This window comes from Neophocaena asiaeorientalis, unplaced genomic scaffold (assembly GCF_003031525.2).
Source record: "Neophocaena asiaeorientalis asiaeorientalis breed wild unplaced genomic scaffold, Neophocaena_asiaeorientalis_V1.1 scaffold430, whole genome shotgun sequence".
In the NCBI taxonomy this organism is placed as follows: domain Eukaryota; kingdom Metazoa; phylum Chordata; class Mammalia; order Artiodactyla; family Phocoenidae; genus Neophocaena; species Neophocaena asiaeorientalis.
Genome location: NW_020173691.1, coordinates 3,037,091 through 3,051,300, shown reverse-complemented (window position 1 = coordinate 3,051,300; position 14,210 = coordinate 3,037,091). Strand labels below are relative to the sequence as shown.

Here is a 14,210-nt window from a genome sequence, read left to right as displayed (position 1 = left end):
GGAGCCCGTACAGCACAGGATCTGAATGTCTCCATGAAGATCTAAGTGCCACGCTGTTTTCAGCCTGAAAGTGACCCCAAAGCTATGAGATTTTTAGGTGTCGCCGCCTACCACTCATGAACAAGTGGGTAGGGCAAGTGGGATACTGGATGAGGGCAAGTGGGATATTGGATCTCTAAGGGCATCTTTATACTCTTGTAAAAGGTTAGCTAAATATTAATACAGATGCATATATGTCTGTATACCACATACCTTCAAAGTCCACAAATTCAAAATGCACTTTATCGGACATAGATGGAGACATGGATACACGTTTCAAACGCTTTCATTTAAATGCAAGTGAAAACAGACTGATTAGCAGGATACTTGTGTCTAGGTTTCTTAGGGTAAAACACTACTGTTAATAGTCAACTGACTTGCCTATATGGAGTATTTGGGGGCAAAATTTAGCCATAGTTAATTAACAACATGATGCGGTACCATATTTCCGTCATCAATATAGTTTAGGAAGTTATAAATTATAAAAAACATTCAAGATGAAGAGTCCCATTACCTAAAACAAATAGAATCTTCTGTCATAAACCAAAACATTTCCTCTCAGTCTTTCTTCCTATTTTGATTCAAATATAAACCTTTTGACAAAAAGAACGTGAAATCATAATTATCAGTGGAAATATCAATAAATGAGAGCTTCTAAATCATCTGATAATTCCTGTTCCAGGATCAAGGCCCTGATCCTGTTGCTCGGGTTAACATGAAAATGGCGTTCCTACATTTTCACCAGGTGGTAGCACGGAGTGCAGTGAGTTTACAATTAAAAATGTTCACAAGCCTTCTAATGAATGAAAAAACGAGTTACCTAAATAAAAACTATAAATACCAGTATTTCTAAACCCAGACATGTAGTCACTCTGGTATCAAAAGCCTGACAGAGCAGCTGGTAAGGAGAGGGTGTACGCCACAAGAAACTCAAAATTTAAGATGCCCGTGATCCTGCAAGATAGAAGCCAAGGAAGCCAGCGACTCCGGGACAGTAGAGAGTGGTGCATCGGAAAAGCGGTATGAAGTTCTGGGGAAGTTAGGAGCAAGAAGAGAGAACCTGCAGTCAGTGGATCATGAGAGGTTTCGTGGAGGGAGGCAGCATTTGAGGAGGGCCTTAGCATGTGAGTAAGATTTAGGGCCCACGAGCGGGAGCAGCTCGGCCTCTCAGACCCAGAGATGGGGAATCACAGATGTTCTGTGAGAATTAGAATCTAGCAACAAGCAAGCAGGAGGTGGAAATGAGCTGCATTCCAAGGTGAAGGTCCGTGGGGAGCAGGCCTAAGAGTTTACACTTTGTCCCACAGCAATTTCTGAACTTCCTAGTCCCAATTTTAGTCCCTTAAACCAGTAAAAAAATTTTTTTTGTGTGTGGTATGCAGGCCTCTCACTGTTGTGGCCTCTCCCGTTGTGGAGCACAGGCTCCGGACGCACAGGCTCAGTGGCCATGGCTCACGGGCCCAGCCGCTCTGCGGCACGTGGGATCTTCCCGGACCGGGGCACAAACCTGTGTCCCCTGCATCGGCAGGTGGACTCTGAACCACTGTGCCACCAGGGAAGCCCACCAGTAAAAATTTTTGACAAGCCAAAAGGACTTTAGTTTATGGGTTATATTTATTGATAATTACGGTATCAGAAATGAAAACTGAGAAAATGTTTAAAAAATTTTATTAATTCATTTTAAAATAAAAATAATAAACCCATTACATGCTAGTATTTTATGAAACTAATTGTATCTGCCAAAGCAAAACAAGATATTTAGTGAGAAGAGTGGCACTACACTTTTGCAAATCTCTTTGATGTCTAGCTTGGATCTGGACTGCCCAAATCAGCTTCGACATGCTATCCACTGTGATCTGATGTTTTGGTTGAGGTGTATGAGGAAGATCTGGCCTCACATAGATATGAAGTTGGAAAAAAAGAGGAGTGCGACCACTCTTTGAGAACCGCGGCTTATTTTCTAAGGCGAGGGGAAGTAGCTGGTGGTTTCTGAGCAAGGAACTGACAGGATCAGACTTGGAGGAGATTAACTGAGAAGAAGTATGTGGTGGGTTATTTATTTTTAAAATCTGAGTGTATTTCTCTTTCCTTATTCTTTCAGTCATTTCTATAAAAAGCAAACCCCAAAATAGCCCATAACCATAAAAAAAAACGTATATGGATACAGATGCTCAAATAAGCTTCAGGTTACCTTTTCCTCCTTCTAACAGCTTTTTAACAGAAAGCTTCGGGAGTGGCTCAGCCTGCAGCGATGATGCTTTGGAGGTTGAGGCATTCACTTTGCTATGAAGCAGAGTCTGAAGAAGGAGACAGTCCTCCAGCTGTTTCAGCAGAAGTTTCCAGTACTCGGTGTCAAGGGAAAGGGCCTCCCAGGAATCAGTGAGGGCCTCCGAATCAGTACCCGAAACTGTTTGGGAAAACTAACAGAAGATGCACAGGTGATACTCTGGCCAAGATTCTGGATCTACATTAACTTGAATGAGCTTTTAACTTGAAAGCTGATGCGTAGTCAGGATACATCACAAAGCAATACACAGATGCTGTTTCACAAATATGACTACTTGGCTGGATGGAACATGAGGGTCAGGAGTAGCCTGGAGATTTAGGGCAACGATGATAGAGTCGGGGCATTTACGAAGAGAACAGCAGTGAGGCCCCCGATTCAGCTAGCACGCACTGCAAAGGTTTCAGGGCCATCCCTACGAGAGCCGCAGCTTTTTCTGTCAGCACCAGGATACTGACAGTTCCTCAGAATGTACTCGCCAACATAAAAAATGTGTCTCAAATTTCTCTCTCTCCATTAGTATAAACATCTTAAGCCAGTCATATTAAAGTTAGCCCATAAACTACTGAGACTGACAATGTTGAGTGAACCTCTACGGACCTATTTAAGTAATCTCATCTAATTTAATGCAACATCCCCCTAGAAAAAATTATTTGATTTACCATGAGATATAAGGGATGTTAATTAAGTCTTTTTCTTTTCTTAAATAAATTTCAGTTTTCAAGAGATGGGGAAAAGCCACAGAGCAGAAGGTCAACAGGAAACTTCCATTTGAGTCATTTAACACTCTATGCCAAAACCACCTTTGTTTATAAAAGGGGGGCATAAATACAATTGTAGGACTTCAGGGCCGCAAGAAATCTGAGAAATGATGCCGTCTAACCCTGATCCTTCTGGACAAGGAAACTGAACCAGGACCCGCCTTCTAAAGGCACTCACCACAGATCACCAGCTGACGGCGGAGACCAGATCTCTGCCCTCCGAATCCAGTGCTTTTCCCGTTACACCACGTGGAGACTAAGTTCAAGTATGCATGTCATCGGAATAAACAAACTAAGGACAGCACCCTTCACCCCCCAGAGAGACAGAAAAGGTCCTGCTGGACACACATGTCAAATCCTAGATGTTGCACAACACTGAAGACGATGCAGCCCAGAAGGGGAAGGCGGCCCGGGAGCCAGCTGGAGAGGTGCCCCCCACCTACAGAGCAGCCCTCTGCCCACTCACTTTCTTCTCGGTCAAGCTGTTGGATATGTGGGCGGCGACAGCGTGCCCGACGTGCGCGGAGAGCAGAGCAGCTCCGTTGTGCTCAGACTGAATACAGGCCGTGCGCATCTGCTGCCACCAAGGGGACACTGACTGAGAATCCCAGGTCTCTTCGATGGCCACTACAGGCAAAAGGGGAAAGTTAAAAAAAAGAAACTCTTAGCGGGGAGACTTTTTTTTTTTTCTTGGTCCAAACTTTGACATTAAACATAATGTTAAAACTGAATTCCCGGATAAAGAAGACGTGGCACATATACACAATGGAATATTACTCAGCCTTAAAAAGAAATGAAATTGAGATATTTGTAATGAGATGGATAGACCTAGAGTCTGTCATACAGAGTGAAGTAAGTCAGAAAGACAAAGACAAATACCGTATGCTAACACATATATATGGAATTTAAGGGGAAAAAATGTCATGAAGAACCTAGGGATAAGACAGGAATAGAGGCGCAGACCTACTGGAGAACGGACTTAAGGATATGGGGAGGGGGAAGGGTGAGTTTTGACAGGGCGAGAGAGAGTCATGGACATATACACACTAACAAACGTAGTAAGGTGGATAGCTGGGGGGAAGCAGCCGCAAGGCACAGGGATATTAGCTCGGGACTTTGGGACAGCCTGGAGGGGTGGGAGGGGGAGAGTGGGAGGGAGGGAGACGCAAGAGGGAAGACACATGGGAGCACATGTATATGTATAGCTGATTCACTTTGTTATAAATCAGAAACTAACACACCATTGTAAAGCAATTATACCCCAATAAAGATGTTAAAAAAAAAAACAAAAAAAACTGAATTCCCCACTGATGCATCGATATATTTCTCAATGAATTGGAAAATAAATCTACAATTTATTTTATTCAGAACACTTACAGTCTATTTATGCTGTTAGGCATCTTGCTTCTGAATCAACTGTAAAGCTCCGTTTGGAATATTTTCATCATTGCTGAAAACTACTCTTGAATGTTTAATATAACAGACTATTGTTCTCATCATGCCAAAACAATAAGAGAAATACTACCTCCACAGAAGACCATTGGATTCACCTCACTGAGTGGAGAAAACACACTGTTCACACCATTTTTGATGATGATGCAAAATATAATTTTCATAAAGCACACTTTGAACGCACTAAGAGCTTTCTATGACTACACAGAAGAGTCTCTCTAGTGAAATGTTTGGTACCCTCTGGCCTCCTTCTGTTAAGAGGAAGTATCCTCCCTCCCGTTTCTGCAGAACTTCAACACTGCACACGGTTTCCGGGAGTGGGGCCCACGCTCCCGAAGAGCCGAACCTCGGCGCCCGCGACGCTCACCTTTCATCTTGCTCAGGAGGCACAGCATCGTATGGAGACAGCACACAGACTGCGGTTTGTCCAAAATGTCTTTTTCCTTAGAAAGCCAAACACTCAGGAGCAGAGACTGAAATCAGATTTTAAATCTTTTTCAGTCTAAAAAAATATTTACCATAAACAAAATCTTGTACTTTTCTAGAGAGCACACATGTACACGTGAGCGATCCGGTCTCTCTACTTTTCTAGAGAGCACACATGTACACGTGAGCGATCCAGTCTCTCTGGTTGAGAGGGAAGTGCTTGCTTGTTACATGGTGTAGCGTGAGGGGTGGAACGGGCAGCTTGTCTAACTTAAGAGATTATCATTTGTTGGGGATCTACATCCCATTTCCACCACTTCTTTAGGCCTCCTGGGACAGACGCCATACTGGTTTTATTTTTGCATTTCCCTAATGGCTAATGGTGTTCAACATCTTTCAGGTGATTGATTATTTGCCATTTGTATGTATATGTTTTGGTCATGTGCCTGTTCAAATCCTTTGCTCAGTTTTAAACGGTACTGTTGTCTTATTACTGAGTTGTACAAATTCTTTGTACAATGTGGACACAATTCATTTATCAGATCTGTTTTGAAAAAAGAGTCTTGCCATTTCAGTTTCTTAACAGTCTTTTAAAAAACAGAAGTTCTGAATTTTCATGAAGCACAGTTTATCAATATTTTTCTTTTACAGTTCATGCTTTTTGTACCCTACGAAACCTTTGCCTAAACCAAGCTTTCTCTGGTGTTTTCTTCTATAAGTTTTGTTAGTGTTACCTCATATTTATGTTCCATTTTGACTTAAATTTTATATATGGCTTGAGGTAAAGGTGTGAGGTTTGTTTTTTCCAGGTGTTTCTCTAACCCTGATTTAATGTAGACAACAAATTTAAATGAAATTGATTAAACACAATGGAAAATAAGTAGTATTCTGTGTTCCTCTATTTAAGCATCACAATTTTGAGTGATAGGTAATACTTGTCTCCTTTCTTTTTAACTTTTTATTTTGAAGTAATTATAGATTCACTGGTGGCACAAAGGAATGCACACGGAGGTCCCGTGCGCCCTTCCCACAGTCTCCCCTAATGTTCACATCCTACACAAAGCCAAGAAACTGCCATTTGTAAAATCCATAAAGCTGACACACGTTTCACCGGTAATACAGGCACTCGTTTTGCATCATGCAATTTTATCACGTGTAGCACCGCATACATGACCAACCACGATCAAGACACTCGACTCTACCAACGGCACAAGACTCCCTCCTATTAACTCTTTATAGCCACACCCGTCTCCTCCCCTACACTCATCCCTAACCCTTGGCAACCACTAATCTGTCCTCTCTCTCTACAACTGTGTTATTTTATAAAGAAAATAAAATCACGTAGTATGTATCTTTTTAAGATTGGTTTTTTTCTATCTGCATATTTTCCTTGTTTATTCAAGCTATTGCTTGTAGCAAGAGTTTATTCCTTCTTGTTGCTGAGGAGTGTTCCACGGTAAGGATGTGTCACCGTTTGTTTATCCATTCACCCACTGAAGGGCACTGAGTAGTTTTCAGTGTTTGGCTAGTATGAATAAAGCAGCTATGGACCTCCACGCACAACCATGTGTATCTTTAACTGCTTTCCTTCCTGACATATACACTGCAGAGTGAGGTAGAACAGAATCCCTTTTTAAAGGGCTTGCATGTTCAATTAAAACAATACGTTAACACAGTCAACAAGTTCATAGAGGTGGAATGCCCAAATCCTGGCCAGAATTTAAGATGTGTGTGTGGGGCTGTGACGGAGTATGTGTATGTGTACATGTGAGAGGTGGTAGAGGGCAGGGCGGTGACGGTGGGCTAACTCCCCTGCCCTTTTCAGAAAGGGTGAAAATTTAGCGTTGTAGCTTTTCCATTGGACGATTCTTTTATTTGCATTTGTTATAGCACAGACATTAATTCCTAATATATATCCAGAGTCTGGGAGTGTTTGATAATTCTATAATGCTTTAAGGGAACTTCATTTTGTTCTCCAGAAAAGATCTTTTTAGTTCTAATATGAACGTTTTTGCTGAAGATCACAGTCCATTGTAAATGCGTGCATACGTGACAGATTCTACATTTATTCTAGGCCCACCCCGGAATATGCTGGTTATAACTTACAGAGAATGAGAAAAGTAAGGTAATATTATTCAATTAAATACGGTGATTATAAATATCCTTGATCATTTTTAGAAAGTTTTCATGTATGTTCTATGATATGCTTTAGACAACGGTAAAAAAAAAAAAAAGAGAGAGACTGACACGTCTGGGTGACAGTAGCAAGGAAGAGCATCCAGAAAGAAGAAACCTTACCAACAACAGCTGGGGGCTAAGTCCAGCTGACTCCAGAGCGTGACACATATCCTCAGTGGAGCTTTCTCCACATAAGCACTTCCAAAAGAAGAAACTGCCTGGTAAAACAAAATCAAGACACGTCAATCAGTGACCACTTACCATCTGGACTCACAATCTTCCTGAATTGCAACCTAGATCCCCAGAGGAGCAAAACAACAGGAAAGAAGAGAAATCAGTGGTTTAACTGGCTTAAGTGATTAAAGCAGAAGGCAAATCATTACATGTCTGACACTGTCTCCTTAGCGTACTTACTAATTCAGAACAACTTTTATGACATAGTGCCTACCTGTCCAGAGGATCTTCTGTTGACTGTAAAACACACATTAAATTCTTTGGTTAATTAATTTCAAAACAAACTCAATCTCTGAGATGCTATAAGCTCCTCCCAGGCTTTCATCTAGAATAGGGAGGATTCAAAGAGCAATTTCTCATTCTACCTACCTAAAGCCACACGGTCCTCTTCACTTATCTTCTTTATGTTGATCACATCTTTCTCGTAGTCTAAATATTCCAGAAATGTTTTCACAGGCAACACACCATCCTTATCATCAGAAAATCGGACAGCAGTCCTGCTGTTCTCTTGTTTATACTTCTCTAACAACGCCTGGAGCTTAAGAAGTTCTTTTTCATCAAGCCTTAGTAACACAGCCAAGTCCTTAAATATAGGGGAGAAAAAAAAAAGTTCTGAATAGACCATGTCTCTTTCTATGACTCTTCCGTAAGTGTCAACACTACCATCTGAAATGAAATGCAAGACTAAGCAAAAGATGATGACTTTTGAATTAATGTCATAGCTATGATGTGCTCTGCTTAAAACTTTACTCTCAATTCATAAGTAGGAGGTTATTTAAATAAACTAATCTTGAAATACTACATATTACTGAAAGTACCACTTTTAGAAAGTTTCTTGAGATTATACTCTTCTAAAATGTCTAAATTTTAATAAACATGGATTATTGCTTAATCAGAAAAGAAATTTAAGTTTTTCCCCCGAAACCACTGGGGAGTTTGGGGTTTTTCAGCATGAGCCACCTGTTCTCCTGGCTCGGCCCTGCAATGAACCTTTCTCTGCTGAAAAAAAAAAATATTAAAAGGGTGTCAACTGCCAACTCTTGTGATGCCGAGGAAACTAAAGAACTATTTGAAATTTAATGCTTGTTTATTAAGCAGCATAAACATTATAAAATAAAAGCAGTGGAAAACAGTCTTCACTGTATTTACATATAAATCCTCTATGTGGCTCTTGGGGCTGCAGAGATACAACCTGCCAGCCTTTCAAACTGTTTTTACATACCTTATGTGCAGAAACATCTCTTGATCTACTATTATTCTTCTAAACTAGGGACAAGTGTACACATACACACACAGACACACACACACACACATTCGCCATAGCAAGCAAAACTTTCTTCCCCTCATGCTACATGATTAAAGCTGCATTTTTAAACAAGAGCAGTTTTGTTATTTATTTACTTATGGATGTTGTTTTAAGAACAAGCAGTAAACTGCAAAATGCTATGGAATACACACAGGTGGTTCAATGCTATACCAAACTTATATGAACTATGTCCTACAGACAGCAAAAATGAATTAGTTTAGATTTGAATTTTAGTTTTGTATGTACAAAATTAGCCATTCAGCCTAGAAGTTGACTGCATGCTTTTTTAAGGATCCAAATAAGTCTACAGCAAAATACGGTTTTAATTCTTTGAAAGCATTTTAAAGATAAAAAAATAATAAAAAAGAACAATCTGTCAACTGATTTTTAAACGTTTATAATTCTTTTGCATACTATATTGGGGCTATCAAGTGGAAATGAATTCTACAAGGGATTATTAATGCCATATATTTAAGTTTCTTTTGCAGGGTTCAAGAGAGATAGTTTTGATTTGATTAAAAAAAATTTAGGCATTGAAGAATCTATGAAATGTCCAGGCAATCCTATAGACATAACTTAATCAACCTGAACTTTTCTGTTGCTTGAAATGATTTTTCTCTATTGGTGAAATAGATAGCAAAACAAAAGCTCCTGAAAAATGGCTTTGTCATTTATAATGGTGCTCACAGAATATTACTGTGAGGATTGTTAAAATGCTTTATAAAATCCATCTAGAACCCCAAAGATAAAAAAAGATGTTAGGACTTGTAGGTTATTTCCAATACAAAGGGAAAACCTTCTCTCATTTTTCTGTCTAAAAATTTTTATTCGTGTACGTGGATTTACAATAAAAGGCATCCACTTTAAAACTCAATTAACTTTCAGATATACCAGATGAGTTTTATAAAAGCATTACCAGTGACTTGAAAAATCACTAAAATCACCTTAATAATTTTCCTTTAGACAAATAAAAGACATGAGGCCCTGATGCCAGGCAACCTGCCCAAGGTCACATAGTAGTCGAGGGAAGAGAGGACAATATTTCTCTCTATTCTCTATCAGGAGAAATGCGATTTCTCTAGATGGAAAGTAAGAATTGTGTATACTCTCCTCAGAAATGAGCAACACTGCACTGTAACAGAGATGACAAGGTGCTATCAGTTTTTTACGTTTCATAGAATAAAAACACAGAACATTTTTTACAATTACTTTAAACACTCTGACGTACGATAAAATATTTTTTAAAATGTATTTCATTACATAGGAAACAACAGAGTAGTATGAGCTTGCTAACAACACAGAAAAGCTGGTCTCTTCTGTTTGGCAGAATCTTTTTTTTTCTTTAAAAGAAATTAAAATTTTGCTACTTCAGTAAACTGCATATATTTCAATTGGCAAACCCTGTCCAGAAGAAGTTGTATTGTAAGAAGTAACCTTAAAAAATAAGGAAAACCAAATGCTTCTAGGTATTAAAAATGGATTAACAATAAGTTCAATATTCTAGCCTAAATAATATAAATTTAGCACCAAGGCACGGAAAGCCAGCAGAAGGCCTTGTAAAGAAAACACTGTTTTTTTACACCTAAAAAAACCCAAAACCTTAATATTCTACTTCTTTACTACCAATTAAAAAAATAGAAAATCATCAAAGAGATTATTTTGTATAATGAATAATGGGATTACTCACATTATCAGAGAATGGCGTGTCTGAATGAAAATCAATGGAATTTAATTGACTGACAGACTCATAAAGATGGAGTAATTTCAATTTATTGGCACAAAACTGTAGCAATCCTTCATCAACACACTCAAGCTCTATAAGGTAGAAGGAAAAAATAAAGAGATATATTTAACAGACTGATAAAAAAGGCCTTTCTTTCATTAAATCTCTTAATATTACATAATTCTTTGATGTTCTGTTTTATTAAATATTGGGATGCTTAAGCTATAATGGATTAAGAAGGCAAAAATAATTTTTCCCATCATGGCAAAATGTCTAAATTTTTTAATGAAATAAGGTGCTCTAATAGAAGGGGACGTTAAAAAAAAAAAAAAGAAAGACAGAAGAAATATTTTAGTCTAGTACTCAAATTTAAATAAATGATTTGGAAACAGGTTTGAAAATGTTCTCCCTCACCCCGTCAATCATATGTTGTCTATTATGCTCACACCCTGAGGAAGGACAAATAGAAAGTTGCCTGCCTCTTCTTATTATCATGGTCAAAGATATTATAATTCGACCAGAAAATGTGGATTGTGACAGAGGTATCCTCAAGAAAGGCTGGCAAAAAGTAGAATTCCACTTAATATCCTCCATCAATCAGGTTTTTTTTCAAGGTTAGTGCTGGAAAAATACTCTCTGTATAATACATATGATAATTTAAATATTTATTTCTAATACAAATGAATACTTATTCTCTAAAAAGGCAGACACTGAAAACTCCCAAGAACTCTGATATGGGATATAGTAACATGGAAGACTGTCCAAGTTCTTACAGCCATAATAAAACTTAGCATACTAAACACTTGACATTTTTAGGAGTCTCATTTATGGGTAGAACTTGGAACTAGTGATGTTACAGAACTCTTGACAATGGTGTCTGGTTTACTCCCAGCCTAGTGCAAGGTAATTTTTAACTTAATAAATTTTGATATTTTTTAAGGCCTTAGGATGGGATAGGGGGACTTTATCAGTGCACTATACTTTTTGAAAGAGGTATTTCTAACAAGCTGTATGCATTACAGAAGTTCACTGTTTACCAAGAGTCAGCTTTACATATGTGTTGGAAAAAAAAAAAATTCTCAAAATTAGGATGCTTAAAGTCCTGAAACAGCATGTTACGACTTATCTATTAAGCGACTCTAAGTTGGCTTAAATGTAACTAAATACACAGCTGTTTTCATATTTACACAACAAGCAAAAAGTCATGACTAGAAGAAGTCACTGCATCACACACTACATTTTTAAATGATGTTAGGAATTCAGAATAAATTAAATTTTTCTAGCTCGGCTGGACAGAATGTGGAGTTACAAACCCACAGTTACAGATGTAATTCTTTTCCAGACAAATACATTCTGAACAGTAAAAAACAACCAGAAAACTCAGAACCGGTCATGTAATCATAGTCTGTGATTTTGGAAGCCCTAGCACAGTTCATGAGGGACATGGATGAAAGACTGTGGATTCCATACACTAACAAAACATAAATCAAAGCCTAGAATTTTAAAAAATCATTATCATAGTCAAAACAACATTACTTAAAGTTAAATAAGACATAATGGCAGCAAGAGAACCTGGCTGTTTTTTGCTTACCACCAGTCATCTTGTCCCCCCTCCTGCCAATGGCTTTCACAACGCTCTACAGCTATTACCACAATAATCACTTCCCATCATTCTATACTGATATCTTTCCTCCCAGTAGATGGAGTCAAACGAAAACTATTTACAGTAAGAAACAGAGGCAACCTATTCAGAGAAAGCTCAGAGGAAGATCAACAGCATACAGGGAATTAAAACAGCAACAGGGAATTAAAAAGTCCCCAATACTAAAGGTATGAAATAAGTTTCCTTCTTTCTTATATATTATTTCCACATTAAAGTAACATGATGGGGAATTCCCTGGCAGTCCAGGGGTTAGGACTCTGCGTTTTCACTGCTGAGGGCTCAGGTTCGATCCCTGGTCAGGGAACTAAGATCCCACAAGCCGTTCGGCCTGGCTGGAAACTTAAAAATTAATTAATTAAAAAATACAGTAACATGATGGCATCATAAGCAGTTAATACTTTCTATCGTCAGAGTTATAAAATTTGAGATGAGACCATCACCTCCAGTCAGTACAAATCCTATTACCTTGATTTTGTAAAGTGTCCATTAACGTCTGAGTGATGTTTCTAAGGCAGGAAAATGGTAAACGTATGCTTGCCAAAATGCTTTCCAATGCCTAGAAGAAAGATATGGAGCAATTCTCATAATTAGAAGGCAATGATTTTGTTCTTTAAATTTTACACTTATGCCTGTACTTTCACTGCCCCAAGTTTCAAAGGGAAGCTCCATTTTTAAGATGTTTTATTATACTTACCTGAGAATTAAAGTTGCATCATAAGTACTATGTAATCAACTTCATGTCATGCCAAACATGGTACAATGACAGAAAGTCCAGACTGAGAATGAAACAACTTAGAAGGCAACTGATGTTCAACAGAATGGCCAAGACAAAACAGAAACAGAGATAAAGGTATTCACCAATAAGAGTCTGAATAAGTCTATACTCTATAGGTATAAATGAAAAGCAGACACTGTCATTGTCATGTCAATAATAAAAGCAGACAATAACTTAAATACTGCTATATTTCTGCACTTGAGCATGGCTGGCTGAATCCACAGGCCATGCTAGATATGTATGTGTATATATATATACACACACACACTCCCCACCTACCCGCTTCCTACCCACTAGTAGATATTTAAGAGTGGTTATCATCAGTTCCAAAATCCCTCTTCATGCCTAAAGAAGCAACAATCAGAATCACACATGGGTCAGACACAGCACCTGAAGTTCCTACTTATCTGTTCATATCAGCACATTAAATTGGATTTTGACTGATGAGATTAGATAGTCTAAAAGGTTAAGGCTAAGAATGTGGCATGAGACAAATATCAGATTGTAACACAACAGCTCTGTGTGTCTGTGGAGGAGAAATGGGCGTAGAGGGCGGCTCAAGAAGTTGGTCCGGCCTATGATGAGGCAACTGGGTGGAGGATATAAAGAAAGTGACCAAAAGAGGCGAATACCCTGGAAAATGTCATCTGCCTCTGTTCTGTCTACTATCACACAAGCTAGCAGCTGGCTCACTGTCCTATTATTCAGTCTTCCAAAGTCTAAACTGGTTTCCTTTCCTCCTTAACTGTTGTAAAACAATACACAACTTGCACTGTTAGGTTGTCTAGTATTTTTAATAAAATTCATAGCTTCATACAAAACTCAGTAGCAGAGTAAAACAAAAAAAAAATCAAGAAGACAGTTTGCACTATGCTGAAGTTTCCCAATTTCGTTGTTCCACGATGTAAGATAAGAAAGATGGTATCAAAATAGAACTGTGTGGGTTATGAGCTTCCTTTCCACGACCGATGCCCTAAACTGCCTCTCCACATGCCCACCTTCTCACAAGAGTCCCTTTAATAACGGAGGCTGCCCTGAGGAAGATGAGTGCCCATGAGTGCTGTCAGTGGAATGGAAAACTCAATTAAAAGTCAGAGACTTGCCTGTTGTACAATAAGACGATAAACAGCGTTTTTAAAAAATGACTGCCGAAGTGAGAGAGTGGCATGGACATATATACACTACCAAATGTAAAATAGATAGCTAGTGGGAAGCAGCCGCATAGCTCGGGGAGATCAGCTCGGTGCTTTGTGACCACCTAGAGGGGTGGGATAGGGAGGGTGGGAGGGAGACGCAAGAGGGAGGGGATATGGGGATATATGTATATGTAGAGCTGATTCACTTTGTTATACAGCAGAAACTAACACAC

General features: G+C 38.8%; 1 protein-coding gene across 4 annotated transcripts in view; it reads right to left on the bottom strand.

Moving 5' to 3' along the window:
* The window catches only part of RAB3GAP2 (RAB3 GTPase activating non-catalytic protein subunit 2), an 87,635-nt gene that overhangs the window by 17,610 nt on the left and 55,815 nt on the right, over positions 1–14,210 (bottom strand). For all 4 annotated transcript variants that reach the window (XR_003003853.1, XM_024750484.1, XM_024750485.1 and 1 more), the window contains 7 exons: positions 12,532–12,622; positions 10,368–10,495; positions 7,744–7,957; positions 7,261–7,358; positions 4,904–5,009; positions 3,551–3,711; positions 2,231–2,459 (listed from right to left, as the gene is read on the bottom strand). Coding sequence is in view for 3 of the 4 variants with exons in the window: in XM_024750484.1 (XP_024606252.1) it covers positions 2,231–2,459; positions 3,551–3,711; positions 4,904–5,009; positions 7,261–7,358; positions 7,744–7,957; positions 10,368–10,495; positions 12,532–12,622 (1,027 nt within the window). In the remaining variant the exon portion in view is untranslated. The remainder of the gene's footprint in view (positions 1–2,230; positions 2,460–3,550; positions 3,712–4,903; positions 5,010–7,260; positions 7,359–7,743; positions 7,958–10,367; positions 10,496–12,531; positions 12,623–14,210) is intronic.